This window comes from Heliangelus exortis, chromosome 7 (genome assembly GCF_036169615.1).
Source record: "Heliangelus exortis chromosome 7, bHelExo1.hap1, whole genome shotgun sequence".
Lineage (NCBI taxonomy): Eukaryota > Metazoa > Chordata > Aves > Apodiformes > Trochilidae > Heliangelus > Heliangelus exortis.
Window position 1 is genome coordinate 29,419,009 of NC_092428.1, and position 23,805 is coordinate 29,442,813.

At 40.6% G+C, this 23,805-nt stretch overlaps 1 protein-coding gene and 1 non-coding gene across 2 annotated transcripts in view; both read right to left on the minus strand.

The window, feature by feature from the left end:
• The window catches only part of EIF3A (eukaryotic translation initiation factor 3 subunit A), a 32,742-nt gene extending 9,188 nt beyond the window's left edge, over window positions 1–23,554 (minus strand). Inside the window, exons 1-16 of the mRNA XM_071749527.1 lie at window positions 23,386–23,554; window positions 19,529–19,719; window positions 19,214–19,350; window positions 15,053–15,216; window positions 13,650–13,849; window positions 12,298–12,506; window positions 11,150–11,321; window positions 10,005–10,109; window positions 9,050–9,148; window positions 8,237–8,353; window positions 7,362–7,547; window positions 4,321–4,668; window positions 3,701–3,805; window positions 2,131–2,244; window positions 1,776–1,898; window positions 733–886 (exon numbers count right to left, since the gene is read on the minus strand). Of these exons, the coding sequence (XP_071605628.1) occupies window positions 733–886; window positions 1,776–1,898; window positions 2,131–2,244; window positions 3,701–3,805; window positions 4,321–4,668; window positions 7,362–7,547; window positions 8,237–8,353; window positions 9,050–9,148; window positions 10,005–10,109; window positions 11,150–11,321; window positions 12,298–12,506; window positions 13,650–13,849; window positions 15,053–15,216; window positions 19,214–19,350; window positions 19,529–19,719; window positions 23,386–23,434 (2,473 nt within the window). The 5' untranslated portion in view covers window positions 23,435–23,554. The remainder of the gene's footprint in view (window positions 1–732; window positions 887–1,775; window positions 1,899–2,130; window positions 2,245–3,700; window positions 3,806–4,320; window positions 4,669–7,361; window positions 7,548–8,236; window positions 8,354–9,049; window positions 9,149–10,004; window positions 10,110–11,149; window positions 11,322–12,297; window positions 12,507–13,649; window positions 13,850–15,052; window positions 15,217–19,213; window positions 19,351–19,528; window positions 19,720–23,385) is intronic.
• Window positions 8,564–8,696, minus strand: LOC139798723 (small nucleolar RNA SNORA19). Its single transcript, XR_011726931.1, has one exon. It is a non-coding gene; the product is annotated as a small nucleolar RNA SNORA19 (small nucleolar RNA).
• Window positions 23,555–23,805: the final 251 nt, after the last annotated feature.

Here is a 23,805-nt window from a genome sequence, read left to right on the forward strand (position 1 = left end):
AAGAAAATGTCCCAATACCTGTACATTAATTTGATGTGCAGGCCATTAATGTGACAGCTAAAATATTGGTAAATACCTCAAGCATGGCAGAAAATCTTTTCCTTAGAAAAGGTCAAACAAAAAAAATCAACTAGCAGTGTCAGAAATTTGATAGTCAGGATTGCTTGAGTTTTGTTTTTTTTTAAATTTTGCATGACTATGAACTGATACCCAAAAATCTTCAGCCACCAAGTGACTGCTTGGACGGATATTTACCCTACAGGATGCCTACCGTTTCTTCTGAAGCCTTCAAACAGGCTACTAAACAGAGCAACTCACAAAGGTGTGCAAGTCACTTAAAATTCTTCAATTCTTCATCTGACACCTATCTTCCTTTTCTGTTCACTTTACGATATGCACAAACAAGCAGACAGAACTTGAACTAAATGAAAAATCAACTCTTTGATTCTAGTCATTAGCCTCTCTTAACTTATGGGTGGGAGAAGGGGAGGGCACGAATCATTCATTTTCCTTTCCTCCTATAAAGTTTTGCCTTCATATATAATGCTGCACAGGTAAGCATTCAGAAGGTATGGAAAGGTACATGGTCTAAGAGCAATGAACACAGTTTTCACCACTGGCTGAAAGCGAAAAGACTTCCTCCAACATTCAGAGAAACCTGAAGATCACTGTGTCCACATCTGGAACAGGTGGAGAACACAAAGGATGAGATAACCAGGTTCTGCATGATACCTTTAAGCAGCTGCTCTTCTCGTAGCCTTTGCTCCTCCTCCTCCTTTTCCCTGTAGTAAGCAATGCGCCGCTCCTCTTTGCGCTGTTTCTTGCGCTCCTCCAGACGATTGCGTCTCTCTTCTGCCAACCTCTCCTGGAACTGCTTCAGTTTGTCCTGCAGCACACACAGCACAGGTGAGAACACCACTGGGGAAATGTCTGACACCAACGATTAAATAAAGCCGCAGAGAAACACAAACCAACTGCAACATACTAACTTTGCCCTGCTGGAAAACAACCCGATTGTCATTTTAACCTTTGCTGCAATATATTTCACACAGGGGAATACGTGTTCTCCTGCTCAGGAGACAACCAACATGCACCATTTTAGTTCTTTTCTGTTTAAGTTACTACCTTGCCAGTACCTAAAAAACATCACCTAAAATTACCTATATTGTTACAAAGAATCACATTCAGTTATTTTAACTTATTTTAACATAATACCTCTTTTACAGTTATTTTTTTAAGCCAAATAATCACAGCCAGAAAGCCTCAGCAAATGTAAAATTTACAACTATAGAGCAAGGAACAAAGGCACAGTTCTTTCCCTGTCAGGGAAGTTCCAAATACCTGGACCATCAGAATGATTTCCAGATTAAGATTTAAAAAAAAAACAATGTAATTATTTCTATTTCTCAGCTTCAATAATATTGTTGGTATTATACCATCACTGCAGTGAGCCCAAGTGCCTGTACAGATACAGCTGTTTATATGCTACCCAATGATCTCTTACTAATTGCTGCACTGAAAAAAAAAAAACCAAACCAAAATTACCTTTTATTTTCCACCTAAACTATGCCAAAAGCTGTAAAAAAATGTAATTTATCTAAGAATATGAGCAAGATTTTATTTTTTTATTTTATTTTAGCCAAAGTAGAAAATAACCAACTTCATAATTCTGAACCACTCTATGTACTAGTTTGTTTTCAGTTTTCATGAAGAAATCACTGGTGTTTTGTTCCTCACTTTAGGGGAATATTTTATTACAATACCATATTTCATACCTCATAAACTGTTCGTCGTGATGCTTTGAGCCTGGCTTCAAATAAATCTCTATCCTCCAACATCCTTGAGAGTCTGTTCTTGTGCTCCAGGGCTTTCTCACGCTCCAATTGCAAAGTGGTGATCTAAAAACAGGTAATGTACAAAGTGAAATCGTATTATGTATTTGTATTCAACCTAGCTCAGCCACTAGAAAGAGAAATTATCTTTTCCTCTTTCAGATCCAATACAAAAGAGCACTGTGCACTAAACAATGAAATTTCAAAGAAACACTTTGTTCTTCCTAGGAACATTTTAAAAAAAAAAAGTGTTTAATTCACCACTAATGGAATTTATCACCTTATTAAAAATTCTTACCCTTTCTTCTTCCTGTTGCTCCCACAGTTCCATGTCACGCACTCTCTGCTCCTCATATGCAGTCTTCATTAAAGGGATTTCTTCTAAGCGTTTGGCTCTTTCAAAGTAGTCAATCTAAATAAAGATACCACACTGTTAGGGCAGCATGCAGACAGCAAATCTGGAAGACTCAATCTTCAGCATCCCCCCAAAACAACCCTGATATCTTGGGATTTCCCCATCCTATCAGGTTATTTTACTGTTCCATGTTGGACCACATCAATGCTCCACCTAACCAAGAATTCACCTTCTCCTTACAAAGAGTCCTCTATCTGACCCCAACATCAGTTACATTTAACACTTTCTACTTCACTGTCCCCTGCAGTTGGCACTCCCCACCATCAGCTGTTAGAACAGGGTACACTCTTAAAAACTGCTATCACATCCTCTCTCCAGAAGTCTTTCAGACACACTAATTTACACCAACATTTCCTACACGGAAGCCAATCCACTTATTTCTTCTTGGCCTCCTCTCAGACTTCCAGCACTCAAGATGCAGAACCACTGAGTTCTCATTGCTGACTAAGAATATTAAGTTTGGAACCCGTAATTTAATACATAAAGCTAAAGACTGTGGAATTTTCCTTTCCCCTCTCCCTACACAAGGTATTTGATATTTATGTAAAATGACATTCAGTCAGACTCTTCCTTTTACCCCACAGCTGCTAAGTCTGCTTTGGTGAAGAACTCTGTAGAAAGCTTTTTGCAAAATCCAACTCAGTTACACCAGCCCACCCCTACTCATGTTTGTTTTGACAACATCAGAGACATTCAAGAAGCAGCCCTTGGCTTCTTCAGCTGCACTGACACTTCCAGATAGGTTGTATCTACCCAGGTGACTACTGATTCTACTGGTTAACTTCCAGCTGCTTAGCCCAGTATCAGCATCAGGCTTACAGGTCTGCAGCACAGAAGATCCTCACTGGAAGCTTTTTTAATTAACTTGACACTTTCTAGTATCAAGCCACTTTTAAATGAACTGTATTACCAAAAATATCATGTAACTTCTGTTTCATTCTTGAATACTATCACAAGTTGTAAATTTCTATTTACTAAGCCAAGATACTCCTCACACTTTTATGGTCACCCAAGTCTCAGACAGATGCTATTCTGCTAGCTAGAAGGGCTCCAGCAGTGGAATTACCTTTGTTACAGTGAGGAATAATACAATTAATTAAATGCAGCTTCTTTGTAATGGCCTCACCTTATGCAAACACTTAACTTTCTCTGAACATTTTCCCATTACAGATTTTCCCACCTAAGACTCAGTTCACACACAGGTTAAGGGTGGGTCTATTTTCAAGACAACTCCATTAAAAAGAACATATTTGTGTAGAAAATCAGTTGGGTTTTTTTAACTCATTTAGCCTTTTTTTTTTTAGTTCTATATTAACATTTTTCAACACCAATATTATAGAGGTGTGTGTACATATATACATATTATATATACACACATATAACGACACCTGAGTTCAGCCTCTAAGCTAAGCTGTTGTATAAACATAGTTTTTGTACCCTTCCTACTTGGTACCTTTTTCTCCTGATTCTTCAGACGTTCCTGAAGTTCTTTCTTTTCTTTTTCAAGCTGTTCAACTTGTTTGGCCATTATGAAGTCAGGATCCAATTCTTCAAGATCCTACAAGTAAAGTTATCAATACAAAATAAAGCACTTTTTTTTTTTTCCCTGTTACAAATGTGGTCTAATTTGTTCAAATTTCTCTGAAGTTTTTCCTTTAAATGGTAAACTAATTTGCATAGGAAACATTCTCAGTTTCTTCTTCTTCTTTTCCTCTCTTCTGGGTAACTTTTATTGTTTAAAAACTCTCTATTTTCAACTGACACACAGTCCAGGTAAAAAATGGACTCTGTTCTATTTTGTATTTCAGATAGTGCTCAAGCAACAGAGTAGGGAAGGGGGAAACAAACAGTAGGGACTTAATTCCTCCAGCTGAAAAAAAGGTCCTACCCAAACTCAGAACTAAGGTTTACCATTGAGCAAATCCACTATTTAAGCATCAGACTCTCATTTTTAAGAGGGGCTGTTTATAAGACCAGTTACAGTACAAAAGTATTAAAGAACAGGAATAAGGCAACCTTCAAATGTGACATGAAAAGCATTAAAAAAAAATAACTGAAAAATAAGCAGGCTACCTCAATATCAATGTCTTTAAATGCTTTGGCTCCCAGTTCAGTCTTCTTGATCTGCTCCAAGCGCTCACGAACAGTCTTCTTTTTGATTTGTTCATGCTCCTGCAGGATTCTCTCCTTCTCCCTTTCCTTGGCCTCCTGGCGCAGTCTCTCTTCCTCAGCTTTCCTCACCTTCTGCAATTCTGCCTCACGTTGCTCCAGTTCCTCTTTTTCCCTCTGGATGTTCAGGCTCTCAAGGCGCTCCTTCCTCTCCTCGATCGTCTGACGACGCGCAAGGATACGCTGGTGCTCCTTCCTTGAGTTTTTCAGGAAGGCAGTGACTGCCAGCTGATGCTGTTCTTCCTTCTCTTGCTGAATTTAAATAAAGAAGACAGTGATGTGTGCAGCATCTCTTTAAAAAGGCAGAAAACACAGCAAGTTGTTGGCAGAGATAACTGAAAATCAGTTTCACTCCCTGGACTTGCTAACTGCATAAAACCACAACTTAATGGCAAATCTGATCACCAGTGCACGTGGCATAACAAGGCAGTGTCAGCTGACTAGAACTGTGTGCAGATGGAGGAAGTTGGCTGTAAAAGACAATATTCTGCAACACATCTTAAGTGTGTGATAGTTTCACACTGTTTTTTTTTTCTGCCCCAAAATACTGCACACCTGTATGTTACTGATTTTTAAAACTCTGAGTGAAAGGAAGCTGAGGGGGTCAATCCTGTCTGTGTCAGCATGTGTTAGCAGGTATAGCAACATGTCCTGTATTTCACCAGAGCTCCCTTGGCTTTGAAGTTTTGGTTTTTTCCAAACATACTGACATAAGAGATGAAAAAAATATAAAAAAAAATTTGACTGTCTCTTAACAATTTAGGTATAAACACTGTGTATAAACCTATTTTAATTAAATAATATAAAGCAAACTTCTAGTCACTAGCATAAATTCTCCAATACTCTTTAAGCATCCCTCCTCACCACCCCACCTTCCTCCTCCAGAGAACCTTTACAGTTCTTTGTAGAGACTCAGGCTGCAGACACGAGAAGGTGTAACTGTGCCAGCTCAGAGAACTGCCTACTTGAATCACTCCAGCAAGCAGCACAACACTGCAGCCCCATCAGCTCACTACACTCCCTCAAGTCATGCTGCTCTTGAAATGTGAGCTAGTTCAGAGGTATTTTTAGTAGTCTGTCACTTCTAGGGCATTCAACAAGAAGACTGAAACATCCATGTTCTATTACAGATCTGCAAGCATTTAAAGATAGATTGAGGTACCAGAAACACAGAAATGAAATGCATTAGATAAATCTAACAATTTTGTGAATTGTAACAAATTTGACAGAAATTAAGTGTCTAAAAAAATTGAAGCTATTAATCTGAATAGCAAAGGAAAAAAGGATATCAACTAGTTCTGTAGCTTGTCTAAACACACAGGTTGATACCAACCTTGGTATTTTACTCCAATTTTACAAACTTAACTATTAGCAATTATGCCTCATTCAGCTAATTGTGCTCACATGTCAAGTATTTGTCTTTTCCATTTATGAAAGAACAAATAAAAAATGCTTTTTCATTCAAACCAGTGATCTGTCTAATATCAATCACTAATAAAAGCTATTTAGGGGAAATATTTTCTCTTGAACAGTATAAAACAGCTCGTGCATGTTCAAGCTAACATAAGTAAGCTCACAGGAGTCATGATCCAGTCCTGCTTTGGTGTTTATATTTAAAATTACTACTTAGTATTTCAACCCATATAAAGAATCTAACATGGACATCTCACCACCAGCCTTTTTTCTGTATGGAAAAATTCTTTTTTACATTTGCTATGACATCATTCATAAACATTAAAAAAAAATTACCACTGCTCTTTTTAAGAGAAGTGAAGTTTTAACTTGCCACAACCAAAGCATGCCAGAAATCTGAGAGTGAGCTAGACCTGGCTCCTACAGGGCTCTGCAGAACCTGAAATGTGAGCTCATGGGTGAGTCTGACCTTGAAGCCAACAGCCCCAGTGATGAGGACAGGGAGTGACCAGGACAGCTCTGTTCTTGGGCTGTGGAATCTTTTGTTCACACCTTTAAGCTATGAAGTTACATCCCATGTTCTTCACAACAGTGGTTTCTCCAGAAAGAATAAAAGAAAGCAGGCTCTTGGATTTTCAAGGATGCATGCAAAATTTTAAACAAATCCTAGGCGTGCAGGCCAATCTATGGGTAGGCTGTTATTCAGTGTATCCTAGACCTGGTATTTGCAAGACTGGTAATTTAAACTCAGGCCTCCTGTGTACATTTTAACATGATTTTATCTATGGCCAAACACTAACTAGGTTGACTGATTTAAGACTGATTTATTCACAAGAACAAACAGCTGACCACCACCAGCCTGAAAACAAACAAGCAAACAAAGTGAAAAGGTATACCTAGTTTGAGAAAAGTTATTCATTAAAATAGAAGAGCTTTGATATAACATTTGTAGTTATTAGCTTACTTTGCTACTTAATCCACAAGGATATAAATCATCACACTACAGCACAGACTGTTACCATAATGCTCTGAAAAACAGAGCAACACAAATCTACAAAAGCAGGAATCTCCCCCTGCTCAAATCCTTGCAATGCCATGTTAGGTTAATAATTAGCTAGCTCAGTGCCTTTACTATGTGAAGGAAAGGTAAACCAAGAAACATCGCAGTGTATTTTTTATAACCTCATGAATTCAAACCAGGCTTCTCTGGCTGAACCAGAAAATACAGATATATTAGACCAGGGAAGCAGGTAACAGATGCAGAAGCATCCTTTGCTATAAATAAATATGATAGTGGTACCCTACATAACACCTCAAGGATCAATTGTTGGTTCTGAGAGGGGGAGGGTGGGGGAAGCAGTAACAATACTGATAACTACTGATAACCACTGCATTGAAAACAAATTACTAGAAGGAGCAGTTGATCAGAAAAGCGCAAGTTAACCAAAAAAGCACCAGATAAACATCACAAAATGCACTTGGGGCAAATGCCAGAATGTGTCAAAATTTTCTGAAGACTCAAAAAGACTTACCAGTAAGTGAGGAGGCTTAATGACTGCAAGAGCCTTAGCCAGAGCTGAGGACATGGCAGTGAGCTGATTCCTGATTTGCTCAGAAGGCATACTCTGTAGCTGAGGGCCTAGGGGAGCATCTTCTCTAGTACTGTAATTCAAATCCGAGCCAAAACTCAGTGTCCGGGTGGTATGGTCAAGGCGAACCTTCAGGAAAAAAAAAAAGGGGAAGAAAAGGATTGTTTTATTTAATAAACAATTTCTCTGCAGCTCTGCCTATGACCAATGTAAGTCAGCAGAGGCTCTAAGCAAAAATTACTTCATTAAAAAAAAAATGTAGCTATAGCAGACCATGAGAAACGACAAATTAGAAAAAAACTTTGTTAACTTAAATTAATTAACTCAGCTTTAGCTAAAAAAGCCTAAATAGATAACTAATAAGTAAACTCAACTGGAAACTACTTGTATCTCTACACAAGCTTCAACATTTCATTAGAGGCTGTCACTCATTCCATACAGACAACTCTACCAGCAATGCTATCTTCAACCACAGAGTTTTATTTCAGTCACTTGGTCAGACAAAACCCAACATCAGCAAGGGTTAATTCTTCAGTCTTGCACAAATAACCCACTGTAGTCTCAAGTTCACATTCCTATTGGTTAAGATTTGCTCCAGCATATTCTGGACTAAATGACAGGCTCACAGGGCAAGGTTCAGCAAATTTTATTTTGTCAGCTCTTAATTTAGTGTCACGTGCATCTTTTCCTCTGTTTAGTATCTCCAGCTATCTCAATCAATAGTCTTTCCTGGGTCCAATGAACACCAGTTAGTTTTCAACCATGGAATACAGGTGAATCCACCCATCGTTCCAAAGAGATCTTTTTACAGCACTTACTTGTAAGTCACAATGTCTGGCTGCATCAACAATATTGCGTTCCAGCTGGAAAGCATCAACAAAAGGAACCAGGGCAGTCAAACGGGAAAATTCAATGCTCTGATAAATCTGGGCCACCTGTATGTGAAGAGAAACATCAGGGATTTTTCCTCATTAAAAATATCAGACATAGAAGTTGTTGTAGCTGTGCAGGCTCTAAAGCTAACATACTAAATCATCAATAAATGGGTGTATACATATTAGTACAATTAAAAATACTCTTCCAGGATTGTATTTCTGTACTGTATGCAAAATTAACCTAAGACAAAAGCCACTCCTGAATGTCTTCTTTGTATGAAGGAGACTGGCAGCAGTAACTACAAATAGCTATGCTGCTAATTAGCCTTCAACCATTTCTTTAGCACATCAGAAATAACACTGCTCGTCACTTGTAAAGAAAGCAGGTCAATGAAATGTGCATTTTATAAAACACCTAGACACACAAGAGAGTGAAAACTAAATACCTCACCCAGACCTTCATCCAAAAAGCTTAAAGAAATGATGAATTAACTAAGAACTCACACCTATACCAAAGAAAATCTAGACAGGAGATTGTGCCCTTGTATGCAACCACGGCTAAGTACAGCTGTGATGGCTGTACTGAAACAATGTAGAAACCTGAAAACACAGGTTATATACTAGAAGAAATAATTCAAAATCATAAAGGACTCCTATTTGATGGAAAAAAATTACTTCAGCATAGAAGTTTCCAACTTCAGTGTTGTTCCACAACTAACTTATGTACAACTACAAACACATTTTCTTTACCCATACCTGCTGCAGAAGGCGCAGAATCGTGTTGTTCTGCAGGTGAGGGACATATAGCTGCAGTTCAGGTTCCTTTTCAGCTTGGTCTTTCACCCAATTCAGAACCTACCAAAATTCTGAAAAGTTACTCTATCTGCATCAACCCTTCAAAACTTCAACATTAAAGCAAGAGGCACAGTTCTTAAATACTTCTGGTTTACAGAAGTAAACAACAGAACTTCTGTCCAAACACAATATTGTTTTACTCGAGCGTAGATCAGAACACTTTTATTTATAATGGATTGTCAATATTTTTTGTGTGAAGGTGACTGACAGTACTGGCAACATTTACCACACTGCTAATTTACCTTCAAGTTATTTTTTGCACCTCAGGTTTCTTTGTTCCCACCATCAAGAACATGATGTGCTTCAAAAACATCAAAGAACAAGAACAAAGAAAAAGAACATGATGTGCTTCAGAGATTTCAGAATTTACATTAACCTCATCAACAGCTCTCAAGCTGTTTTATCTCCCTGTATTTTATCTCACTGTATTTTCATAGTAAATATCAATGAGTAAAAATACTCATTGGTGTAGATTTCCACTTCCCACACAGCTCACCTGCATGCACTGGGACACGTGCACACAAACAGTGCTCTCAATTCTGCACCTTTAAATAAAACTTAGGTTTATATCTTCTCCACAAACAAGACCACCTAATTAATACATTCCCAAAATTCCATACTTTAATAGAGGCCCAGAGAATTGCACCTTAGAGACCAGAATGAATTTTTTCTTCTATTTCAATAATCTGGTCTACTACATATACCAGATGTTACTCACATGTAATTGTAATGGAATTTGACCAAATTAATCTTATCACTGAAAATTCTGGCAATAGAGAAAGCTAGTTGGTATTTACCACAAACCAATACTCAAATAACAGACCAATGACAATACAAACAGAGCTACAAAACTTACCTTGCTGACACGGCTACATAACTTGAGGGGGTGAAAGTCTACTTCAAGCCAGTTGTAAAGTTCTTTCACTTCTGGAACAACATACTGCACTACGTTGAACCTCACCTACAGTCAACAACAAAAACAAACAAAACAAAACACAAACCAAAGAGTTCAAAATAAACATAATATTAATAAATAATGCTTCAAGCATTTTACATTCAGTAAGTTAAATAGGCACCACATGTACCTTCTGATACAGTATAGTACTTACTTTTTCACTACAGCATTCTTAATTGCAGCAACAATAACTCCAGGCTGTACCACTGAACTCTTTGTATTTAGAAGTGGAAAAATGGACAAAACCACACAAACAAGACCCATATTTAGACTAGAGTACAATCCTAAGCTTATTAGCCAATTGTAAGACACAAGTCCTACTACACAGATGTAGGCCCACAAGCTAAAACCAGATACACCTCAGTTCATCAGTAAACTTACTAAGTCTTAAGCTGTGTTTTTAAGGCAAACTGGAGAGGTAATAGAAGTAGTACTGCAAACTGTTAACTGAACTATGAATGTAACGCATGCAAATGACTGGAAGAAATTCAGATATCCTCTGAAAATGACTGAATGCCTTATTTGTATATGGGTATCTGGAAAGGTCTGATGATTCACAAGTGTAGCCTCCCTTCAAATGAAACACAAAGATGTTTTCATAGTCACTCAGGTCCTTGCAGTCTGCTATTTGTTATCTGGCTTGTGGTTATCTGAAATATATTTAGGACAGAAAAATAAATACTAGGTTCAGTTAATTACACTGCACCTCAGAGCAGGGAAAACCCCGAAGTTCTGGCTCACAACTCCTTTCAGACCTCTCAAAACAACATTTGTGACATAAATGGACAATACTGAATCTGACTTGTTAAGCACACAAGCATTTAGGCCTCCCCTTATTGCTGCCATTTCCAAACAGTCCTTCTCATCAATCAGAAATGTTAACACTACTGTAAGTCACACCATTAAGCATAAAGCTGGTTTAATTCTTAAACCGTTGTCCCATAACTAAGCACAGTGCTAAATTATGTGCTCAGTTTTCTAAGGAAAACTATCACCAAAAGAGGACTCAGCATTTAAAAGCTGCTCATCTGACCACCACCACCTACCATATCATTGATGAGACTGCCACGTGTAGGTGGGGCCTGCAGACCCAGCAGGGTTGCCAGACGCCGCTGCTTCTCCACAATGATACCATCCATGTCCAGGAGGCGAGCGATATCCGTTCTCTCAGGAGTAATGGGGATGGAGAGAGTGGCCAAAAGGACACGAGTGGACATCCTGTTGACAAAGCACAACCACAGAAGATGAAGTGCAAGAGAGAACTAATTAATTCTTTGCATATACGTGGCAATGAGTAGCATTTGTGATGCAGAACTGTAAAAATACCATCAGTGACAGAAAAGACACCCAGTGCAGGATAAGGGTGCAGACTGCAGTGTTCTTCCATAACCAAGGGATAGATTTTGATAACATCTTTTCATTACTTACTTCTGTGTGCATACACATTTACACAAATTATAAAGAAATTTAGTATCAAATTACTACAAAACAATGAAAACAGCAGAAAGCAGCACCTTGAAAACACTTATTTTAGCTGCAAACCCACACCAGCTATTTTGACTGCATTGATTTTTTAAAATTGCTGTGCAACCCAGAGGTACCTTTTGATATAACAAAACAAATTACATGGAAATATTTAAATTCTGACCTTAGCAGCCAGATGAAAAGGAATATAAACACTTCCCCAGAGTATTTATTCCCACCAGGTTCTGAATTCTAAAAGCCTGTACACAAACTGCAGAGGTCAATACAGCCAATAACTCTGCATGACTCAAAAGCCTTGCCAGTATCACAGTTGTTATCAAAATAATAAAGACCACTTGGCCACACAGACTTTTCCACTTTAAGAAAAAACCTATGCTAGTTCTAATGAAATCTTGCAAAGTAAATCCCACCACTCAGAAGACAAAAAAGGAAGAAAACAGAGATACTTATTATCTTGCCTAGCTTTCCAGTCAGTAACAGAGAAGGAAATTCAAGCAAGGTTCTCCTGATGTTTACATTATTTCCACTGTAGTTTTGTGAAACACCCTCCTTGCTCTAAGTTTCTTTTGGTGCAATTAGTAGTGGCCACTTTAAGCAGAGCTGCTCACAACCACAGATCATCTGCTTCTTTTGGGGTACAATTTAAATTTCTTTTTGAACTGTGGAGCTAACAACAGAACCTAAGATCACATGAAGGATCTTTGCCCACCTCTGCATCTCCTCTTGCGTGAGATTCTTCCGCATTTCCCTTGACAAGTGGTAAAGTCTGTGAAGTGTGGATGCATGAAAAAGAGCATTTCCTGATTTCCAGAAGACAGTTGAAACTTTGTGATAGTAATTTGCCATCAGTTGCGGTTTGGGTGGTTTCTTAGACAGTGCAAATAGCCCATGAATATCCTCCACTGCTTTGAAAGCTTCCTAAAAACAAAAAAAGCAAATAAACTACTTCTAAGAAGTCTTCCACAACATCCAAAAGAGAGAAAGAAAACATGTTAAGGATATCTAAAACGCTGTACTATGAAGTTGTAAGACTAATATATTTGATACCACAGAAGGCTTTAATTTTCAGTTTTGCTGGCTACATGAAAGGACAGACTTCTTTTCTTATAAAAAAATTACTTGAATATACTGCAAATCCATTCACTACCTGCTCAGAATTTGGTAGTTAACAATTTGCATAATTTTTTGAAAACCATTTTTCTTTTCCCCAATTTTCAACCAAGAGAAAAGAACAGTAACCAAAATTATATTCTTTCACAATTAACACAAATTGTACTCTTTACTGGTTTTACCATTTTTCATAGAAACATTTTTGTAATAAAAAAATGGGTATAGTTTCTCTAAAAGTACATATAATGCCTTTACAAGTGATTATGTACATCCATTTAATGGAAACAACACACAGACAACATTCTCCAAATTCACAAAAACCCACAAAAATTGTAAAAAACCCAAATATTGTCAAACATTGGCTTTTTAAGGAATTTGATATTGTATAGGCTAGAAAAGCAATGCACCTCTTAAAAAAATTTGCTTTGATAGCACCCTCACTGGCTAGACACTAACCAGGACCAGGTTGGATGGGGCTTGGAGCAACCTCTAGTGGGAGGTGTCCCATAGCAGGGGGTTGGACCTAGAGGATTTTAAGGTCCCTTCCAATCCAAACCAGTCTGTGATTCCACAATAACTCAACCAGCAGTGCTGGGGCTCCAATAACAGGCTGTAACATTTACCAACCCCTTCTCAGTGACCTAGTCCACAGGAACTCAAGATGGCAGATGTGAAGGTACCATCACTAACTTCACACTTCCACAACTCAAAATTAATTCAGCCATGTTACCATTAAGTACTATCAGCAGAAGCTTGGTTTGAAATGCTATGCAGGAACATCAAACTAAGTACTGGATGTACACATAGTACCACATTCTAGATATCCAACTTTATTCTTTAGCTATTACACTGTCTTTACCTTGTTGTTTATACCACGAAACCTGCTCTGCGTGGAACAGATCCTGGAAAGGCTGAAGACTACAGTGTGGTTACAGGAGCCCTGCTGCCTACCTGCCACAGCTCCATGCTAATAGCACTGTCCAGCTGCACGAGCCTGGTCTCCAGGTGCATGGACTGGCTGTCAGGATTGTTGAGGTTGATGGCTGTGCTTTGGTTATGGTGACGCTGGATCTGCCCCAAATGCATCCGCAGGTTATCGCAGAGCTTCCGGAACTCAGCCTTACGGGTGTACTGCAGGCAGAACTTAAAAGCTGCAAAAAAATGAGCAGTGTAAATTAAGAATGCTGACTAAGGGTGACTTCATGGCAGCTCTAAGTGGGATTCACACGTGTAAACAGCCACATTTTAAAGAATCTTCATTGACAGTCCACAAATGTATCAAACAAGATGCAGTCTGTCACCGGGATAATGCAGAGCACTTCCACCCTGACCCTGAAATATGAAGATGCTTCTACAGAATTCCCCTTGACACTCTCTAAAAATGTTCCAATTTATGCAGTGAATCTGGATTTTATTTTCAATTAAGTGCAAGTAAGATTTTGTGAATGGCTCATCTGGCTTTGTTAAAATGTGGGAAAAAATTCTTAAGTAAACTACATATGGTGAAGTTAAATGAAGCTTGAAAACAATTGGAAATGGCTCACAAAAAAAAAGAAATCATCTTTGACCTCGTAGTTCCCCTCAAAAATCTGTGTTAGCCTTGCCTGTCATTCTGAAAATTCTACGTAACTCTACCAGAAACAGCCATAAAAACAAGTCTTGACACAGTAGTAGTAGAAAGACTTAAATACACTAAAGCACCTGGAACTCATATGACAGTCATCTTTCCTAGTGTGCCTCCACAATTTGGATCCAGGGTTAAAAATCTAAGACTTTTTCTCAAATATATAGGGCCTTAAAAGTGTATTAAAAAAGGAAAAAAAAATTCTTTTCATCCCTCACCCTTGAGAAGCAATTAAACTGTAAATATTCATTCTTATAAATCAAATTTGTGCAGAATAATACTAGAAAGAATAAGATTAGGCATTTTCTTAGTATTTTCCACATAACATTCTGCTAATTTACGTCTGTGTCAAAATTTTAAGATAATAATTTTACAGCACCCTTTTGTGTGCACTAGTTTCTGAAGTCAGATGACTGGCCACTGGTACCATTTGGGTAGCAAAGTGAAAAACACAACTAATTTCAAACAGTAACTTAGAAACAATAAATACACAGCACCACTAATTCTCATAGTCTCAATATGTCCAGGAAAAAGTAACTTTTCCTTGCAAGTTCTGTTACAATCAGAGTCAAGAAACCTCAGCAATTTTAAGGAACCTCTGTAATTTTAGGAATAGTATGTGTGTACACAGATATATTGAAGAGATTAACACATTTCCAACTCTGTGGCAGTATCCAAATAGAAATAACCTCTCAATTTCTAGTTTTGAGCTTCCCTTTTCTCAGCTCACCTTGCTGTGCAATGTCATGGTAGAGGCGTTCCACCCGAGAATTATTTCGGAGAAGATCCAAACATTGTCTGTAGGATTCCCACAGGAATTTAACCCAGGGTGTCAAAAGCAGCCGGTCAGTACGATCCTGAGTGTCTTCTCCACTTACAGCACTCAAAAGAACACTAGAGTTGGAGCAGGAAGGGGAAGGGGGAAAGAAAAAAAAACAAAAAAAGGGTTAATTCCCTGCAATTCTCACCATTTTTTCCAATCAGGATCTAAGTTGAGATCAGACGAAACTGAACAGCCAATTATTGCTGAGCAGCCCATCTCTTACTTTCAAATTGGTCCCTCAGACTTCTCCCTTTTTCTTTAAAAGATTTAGGTAACTTTCCTTGCTGTTAATTTTCAAACTTTGGCCCCTGCACATATGACTGACATATAAAAGATCCAGGTGAGAGATGTAGGGAGGAGTTTTTGCATCCTTCACAAGTAAGCCAAATGAAATCGATTTCAGGATTTCGACCTTTCCTCATCTACCTGGGAGGTTCATACTGTACGTTTCAGATTCAAATACCACTGTCTACTCTAATACTTCCCTGCTTGCAAGAACTTTCTTTCTAGTCATCGGCAATGCTGCCCAGGAGAGCTCACTTCTTACTGACATTTAACAGAAGCAGGGTGTGTCTTAGGATCTACAGACATTGAAAGCTACAACGCTTGCATAAAGAGTTATCATAGAATCATAGAATCATAGAATTGGCTGGGTTGGAAGGGACCTCAGAGATCATCAAGTCCAACCCTTGACCCACCGCTGCGGTTGCTAGACCATGGCACTGAGTGCCACATCCAGGCTCTTTTTAAATATCTCCAGGGACGGAGAGTCCACCACTTCACTGGGCAGCCCATTCCAATGTCTGATCACCCTCTCTGTAAAGAAATTCTTTCTAATATCTAACCTAAGCCCCCCCCTGGCACAACTTAAGACCATGCCCTCTTGTCTTGTTGAAAGTCGTCTGGGAAAAGAGCCCAACCCCCCCCTGGTTCCAACCTCCTTTCAGGGAGTTGGAGAGAGTGATGAGGTCTCCCCTGAGCCTCCTCTTCTCCAGGCTGAACAGCCCCAGCTCCCTCAGCCTCTCTTCATAGGGTCTGTGCTCGAGCCCTTTCACCAGCCTGGTTGCCCTCCTTTGGACCTGCTCCTGCACCTCAATCTCCTTCCTGAACTGAGGGGCCCAGAACTGGACATAGGACTCAAGGTGTGGCCTCCCCAGGGCTGAGCACAGGGGCAGAATCACTTCCTTGGACCTGCTGGCCACGCTGTTCCTGATACAGGCCAGGATGCCATTGGCCTTCTTGGCCACCTGGGCACACTGCTGGCTCATGTTCAGCTTCCTGTCAATCCAGACTCCCAGGTCCCTTTCTGTCTGGCTGCTCTCAGCCACTCTGTGCCCAGCCTGGAGCTCTCCATGGGGTTGTTGTGGCCAAAGTGCAGGACCCGGCACTTGGCCTTGTTGAACCTCATCCCATTGGAATCAGCCCAACTCTCCAGTCTGTCCAGGTCCCTCTGCAGAGCCCTCCTGCCTTCCGGCTGATCCACACTCCCCCCCAGCTTAGTGTCATCTGCAAATTTGCTGATGATGGACTCAATCCCCTCATCTAAATTGTCAATAAAGATATTAAACAGAACTGGGCCCAACACTGATCCCTGGGGGACACCACTAGTGACCGGCCGCCAACTGGATGCAGCCCCATTCAGCACCACTCTCTGGGCCCAGCCCTCCAGCCAGTTCCTAACCCAGCACAGGGTGCTCCTGTCCAAGCTGTGGGCTGACAGCTTTTTCAGGAGAATGCTGTGGGAGACGGTGTTGAAGGCTTTGCTGATTTGAAAGGATTACCAAATCCTTTAAAAATTCTGATATGAAAAATATGCTTAAAGATGTCAGAAGTTATGATAATCTGCCATTTAGTGGCCATAACTGCATTCCCTCACTCAGAGAAACAACAGTGGAAAAGGTTGTTGAGATATTGAGACAAATTCAGTGCTAAGGCCCACGTGATCCCATCATCTTCACCAGTAAGGCTTCATTTTTAAAATCCTTTAGAAATGTGCTTCTAACAAACTCTCAGCTCTTGTCATTCCTTTCTACTACACTGCTCCTAATTTACTTGAATATTAGTACTACATGCAGTATTAAAGATTACATTTCACTAGTGCCTTCTCCAAGAGATCAAGCAGTGAATCCAGCAAAAAAGTAAGAGAAGTCTACAAAACAGATCCTAAAGGAACCATGGTTGTTCAGATAAAGATGTATGACTGAAAAACATTTTCTAGGCCTCATTTACATAAAAGAGAACAAGGAAAAGAGTGGTCAGTCAACCTTCAATGTCCTTCATCAGTGGGATTCCTGTAACAAAGACTATTTTTCAGCCACTGAAGTAACACAAATGGCACTGTCATCCTGGAAGAGCTACTGAAGACAGGTCTGTAACCTTCTCATTTTTTGCCACCAGTGAGTTCCCAACACACACCCACCAGAGAGCCTTGGTGTTACATGTAAATCAACAGCTTTCTACTTCATGTCTTTGTGACTTTTATTTGACTACTATAACTCTATCCCTCACAGTTGCCTACACAAGACAAAATGTCCTCCACTTTGATAATTTATTCCAACTTTCTATCATCAGTAGATGTAACTTCAACTTTTTTAGTATCTGTGCCAAGATTTTACCTGAATGAATTCCCACTAACTTCTCTCTTGCTTCCTATCTCCTTTTGTCATTCTGTGTCCTCAGTTTCTCACTGGTCGCAGTCAGTCCTCTTCCAATTCAACTGGTATGGTACCAGCAGCTTTACTTTTCCCTAGTTTAGATCTCTGTGATTTCATAAATCTAAACAATTAAATTAGCAAATAAAATTCTAATGTAATCAGATGCCACCTACCCTTCTGCTGAATTTTACGTTTAACTCCATGTACTACTTCCTTCAAAACTTACACCAAAGACCTGGATGTTATTACAATCAAGATAACACCCCATCAGCAATTGTTCAGACCACTACTGAGTCCTACACACGGATGAGAAAACACACTGCTCAGATGGGGAGCTGCAGAGCTTTAGTACCCAAAATATCTGCTGATATTTTTAAAAACTCCAGGACAGAAATTATGCTGTCATCCAACATGAAAGAAAGCTAAATCCTCCATTCTCCTCAAACAGGGTTATTTCCATGCTCTAAAAACCTTCCTTTTTTATTCTAGAATCAATATGCTTACAAAAATCAGTATCTTCAGACCACACCCAGGATGCCCAATCTCAGCTCAACTCAGAATTTCACCACAGTTTTTCCTAGAATCCTCCACTTATGGATGAAGATCCTTTTGTTATAGGTTATCATTTGCAATTTTAATTTGACATAGGGAAATTTTAATTTATTCCTTACACTTTTTGATTTTTTTTAAAGGATGTGGGCAGATGGCCTCCTCCAAACTCAGCTGGAGTGCTTTCTTTAAATCATTTCTTCACCTCCACCTTGTCACCCCTCTTCCACAAATGTCACCACATACACAGCTGTACTACTGGAGACAGCTTGAGCACTCCCTAAACCAAGAGACTCATCTGAGGAACATAAATAGGCAGCCAGAGCTACCCTCACTTTGCCTGAAGCAGATTAGGAAATTCTCCCACAAAATGTTCTGAGAACACAAGAGTGATTCCTCATAGAGCTGGAGTGGTTCCATCCTAACTTGGCACTACTTGCCAGTGAAGGTCTATAACCAACCTACAGGAGATTTATTTATTTTCCCATTCCTTCTACATTCCCATTATCCATCCAATGAGTTATAACACTCTGAATTTAATTTTTAGGCCCTTTTTTCTATTATGTTATCAGTAACCCAAGCAAGTGTAAAGGAACATTTCCTTCTGTTTGTAGGATCACAATGTGGTCAGAAAGAATGGAGGTTATGACATAGAGGAATTAAGTTAGTCTAATATAATTAATAGTATAACTGATAACAAGCAGCTTTCAGTAATAAACTCTCCAATATCACTACAGATACAGATCTGAACAGACCATTTCAAATTCATCCTCCTTGATATCTCAGTTCTCTGAACTGCCAACATCCTCCATGAAAACAGGGATGCTTTGTTGTAAACTGCTACATTTAAACACAGGCCACTTACCTTTCTGGAGTTTGGATGTTATCTAAGTCCTCTATGTCCAGCACCATCTGCTGGGATTCCTCCTTAGCTGCTTCTGTTTTTTCCTCAGCTAATTTTAAATAGGCACGAACAACATCTTCCAGAGATTTGATGTTCACCTACATGAAAGGCAGAAAATGGAAAGATGTTCCCACCCACAACAGGCAGCAAATATTTAAAACATAAACACTACAAACCCAGAAACATCTAAAAGGAAGATTAACACAAGACCAGTCAGATCACATGAGCTGAAATCTAACATGCTTGCTACAAATTCCAGAAATTCAAAAGCCATACCTGCTGGCAAATGTTCTTGTACTGGTACAGCCCTTCTTTTGCCAGATGACTCTTGCGGAGGTCCACGCAGAGCTCCAGGTACTTCAGCATAATGGGCTCGTGGGTTTTCTGCCATGTTCGGTGTTTCTTACTTTTCATAACATCATAGAGAACATCAAGGGCAGGCTGCTTTTTGCCAACCTCAAGGAATTCTGAAAGTAAAATCCAACTAGTCAAAGACTTGCAAGCCAGAAGATGCCTATTTTTATACTTGACACTGTGAACTTTTAGAATTTAAACAACTAACCAAAGTTCATGGACGGTTTGATTTCTCTGGCTGCAGCAAACACGTTGGCAGATGCAACTGCAGTGGCAGCTTTTCAATGACAGAACTGGCAAACAAAGGCAAACCTGTCCTTCTCACTTGAAAATTTCAGGATGGCAGAGATGTCTCACCATCCACCAAGGCATGACTGGGCATTTCATATATTTGAATTAAACACACACATCCAACTTTAAAGCCAGTTTCATGAAGAGACAACAAATACACACCACAAAGCTTGTAGCACAGCAGCTATCGATCTTGTTCAACAAGATGCAAACCACCCACTGAATGTGACTTAAAAATAAGTTCTGTTCTCAAGACAGGAAAAAAAAAGCAACTTTGTTCAGAAATTTTTTTTTTGAATTTTTTTCCAAGTCAGAGTGCTCTAGAGATTCAGCTTATAGGGCACACTAAGAGCTGCTACTGTCCAATTGAGAGGTCAGGCATTTTTTAAACCAGTGCCCATTTATTCACTCTTTAAGCAGCTGCTGTTATTAAGAGGATCTCTAAGCATCAAACCTCTGACATATCACACTGCTCTGTACAAAATACAGCAAACTATCCCTAAGCAAATATTAAAGCAGCACAGCCAGCTTCCAGCACACACAGGCCCTACACAAATGGTCCTCTTCACTGCAGAAAAGCAAGATAAGAATGCAACAAGCATTCTTTCAAGCAAACATGCTTGAAAGATACAAAGAACTGGAGTACAGCTGGGAGGAAATGTGTGCATTTTTAAAAGCTATGGAGTGCAGTCTATTTTCCATGAAGTACTTGGGAAATCATTACATTCCAAAAGAAAAAATGGCAGAAAGGATTAAAGTGAGGGCAGCTCAAGGTGCTCAGATATCAGAGAGCTTCCAAATCTTGGAAGTGAAACCAGGCTAAAGGATGTATTTTGAAAGCAGCAGTTTTAATTTAAGGACCATATATTTGTGGCTTAGTTTAAGTAAACAATGAGCTTGCATAAGATAAGCAAGTTCCTTTCTAGAAAAAATGTGGCGCTATATTTAAAGATAATTAAGGTTAACAGTGTGTCAGTATTCAGCAATATTATTATGCTTACTGACTGAATTCATTCAAATGAATTCATTCTCCATCCCATAATTTACAGTTATTCTCTCAGTGCTGCTTTTGAGACAATTAGTGCTCAGCTTTTCTTATTTATGAAAATAAACTTGAAAGGCAAGTTTAATCCTGCAACAATGCCAGGCTACTCCAAACACAACTCTCAGCACTCGATAACCAACTGGACAAAGCACAAAAGTCACATTTTGAAACTTTTAATTAACTCTGGTCAAGCAAGTTCTTACAAGTAAGTCAAATAATTAAGGCTAATTTAACAGACAATGTAGTAAAAGCACAAAGTGAACCTGAAAAGTCAAACACATCACACATCACCATGCCTTGCAGTGGAAACTCTAAGTTATAGAAACAAAAGATCTGCAACTGACAAAATGTAAAGCCCCTGAGTGGCTGTCAGGATTACATTTTATCTGGTTTTTTCCTGTTACAGGACTTGAAATGCCAACAGATATCCAAAACAGCAACTGAAGCTGACTGGACAAAAATCAGCTGATACACACACGGACAACTTTTCTGCTAACCCAAAATCCCAGATTAAGCTCAATTTTCAATCTGAGGAAATGTACATCATTACAGAGGTGACAAAAATGTCACACATTATCCAGCATCTCTAACAGAAAGCAAACTCAGCACCTGCCACAATAAAACACTTCCAAAAGTTGTAATACATCCTTGACTACAAAGCAATGCCAGATATTAAGAATAGTCAAGAGTTGGCTTTCACCTACATTTATTGTCTGCAAGTAAAACCAACTTTTCTTATGTATCTGTAAGTATCTATAATCACTCAAGTTCTTATTTCCTAACACCAACTTTGTACATTGAGATCTGGGAGAACCTGAAGCACGAAGTGCTCCCAAATGCTCAATTAAACCCTACATATAAAATAAAAACACTGAGCCTCTGGAAACTGCACGGTGAAACATCAGCTAAACAGCAAACTGCTTCATGCAGCCTATGACCTGCCTTGGGTAGGACTTCTCACCCTGTATCACACTTGGCCATGGTGAGGCTTGAGCCCTATGACATCATGTGTCATGTTTTCTATTCCATTTATCACAACTGGGCACTACCAGCATCTGGCTGAAGAGCACTTCCTTCAGTTTCAATCCTTTATTTCAACTCCACTCCTTCAGTGCCTCAGAACTCAGCACTTGCAGCAGTACAAGGGATGTGAATTGAAAGATGCTCTTCAACGCCAAGAAAAGAAGGGTAAAATGCCAGAATTAAACAGTAGTTCAAGGTCAATACTGCATCACTGTGACTGCTCACCAAGTACAACTCACCCTTCCCAAGAATTCTGAAGTTTAATTGAAGTTTATTAGGTGCATCTTTTCCAGTGAAAGGATTGTTGAAATGCAACTTCATCTTTGCAAGGTCACTGAAGCTGATTTTACCTTTCAACTTTTTATCTTTGTGGGAATACGTTTTACAATGAATTTTCCACTAGAAATCTTCAGGACATGCAGTACTTTATTAACATTTTCTCGTTTAATTACTAAGTACTTGAATTAAGTATAGTCCCCAGACTCCACAGCCTCCCCAGCTGTCATTTCAAGACCTCTACATCATCTGTAATTTCTGGACGCCTTGAAGTGTCATCCTACAATCAGTCCTGTGTCTGAATGAAGTGTCTGAATGATTTTGCTAGATGCTCAAAATAGGATACTATAATAAAAAAAGAAGTGTCAAAGCCATATACTTAGGCTGAAAGGAGACAAGCTGATAAATATAACCAGCCCAGCTTTTCATGAGGCAGTAAACGAGCCAGCTACAGCACAGTTCTCCTTGGTTTCTATTCCAGGGGCAAATCAGCCTGTGCGTTATTGAATGACTTTAATCATAGTCACATGAAGGGTGAGACTACTCAACACGGCAAGGCCCGGGGATCAGACCGGTTTTAAAATCGCCCCGGCCAGCAGAGAGCCCCTTCCCAGCGTCGGATCTGCCTCAGGGCCGCAGCCTGAGAGACGGCGGGGCCCGGGCCGCGCTGCTTCGGGGGAACAATCCCCCGCTACCGCGACAACCCCCACCACCCACCCCCCCTTCCCTCAGCGGCTGAGGCGCCAGGGGCGGCCGGGGGCCCCGGCGGGGAGGAGGAGGCGGAGCCAGCCTCGCCCGCTCCCCACGGCCGGCCGGGCCTCGCCTCCGCCATGCGGCGCCGGCAGGCCAAGGCTGTTTCCTCACGGAGAGCGAGAGAGAGACAACGCCGCGCCGCTCCAGGGCGGCCTCTCCTCAAGCGCCAGAGCGGCGCCGGCCCAGGCCCTGCGCTGAGGGGCCGGCGGAGGGGGCTGCAAGGGCGGGCAGGGCAGGGCTGGGCCCGGCGCGGTCATGAGGTTGATTGGGGGGGGGGGGGGAGGGAGAGGGGAGAGAAAGGGAACGGAAAGGAACGGCTGAGACCGTCCGGCACGGCGTGGAGATGCGAGAGGCGAAGCGGAAGGGTGGGAAGGGGTCGTCCCGCACTGACCGTTCGCCCGTTTCAGGGCATTCTCGGGCCGCTGGAAGTACGCCGGCATGATGGCGGCGGCCTCTACTCCTCACAGGGCGGCGGCGGCGACTCCGTGCTCCTGCCTGGCAGCCTGCGAAGCCGGAAAGGGAGGGAGGGCGGCCCGCACCCGCGCGCTCTGACGTAAGCGGAAGCGGAAACTTCCCTCCCGGCGCACTGGGTGGGAGGGCGGTGGCAGAGAAGCGGGGCGGGGCTGTCCGGAGTTCATAGTGGTTCGGTTCGGTTCGGTTCGGTCCGTTCCGTTCCGATGCAGGCCCGACTCAATCGTTGTGGGAGCTCGCCCCAGGGGAGTACCGGAGCGCTCCGGACGTGCTAGGCCGGGGACGGAGGGGTTCCAGTGCCTGGTGTAGGGACGGTCACAGCGGGGTCACTGGGTGTGGG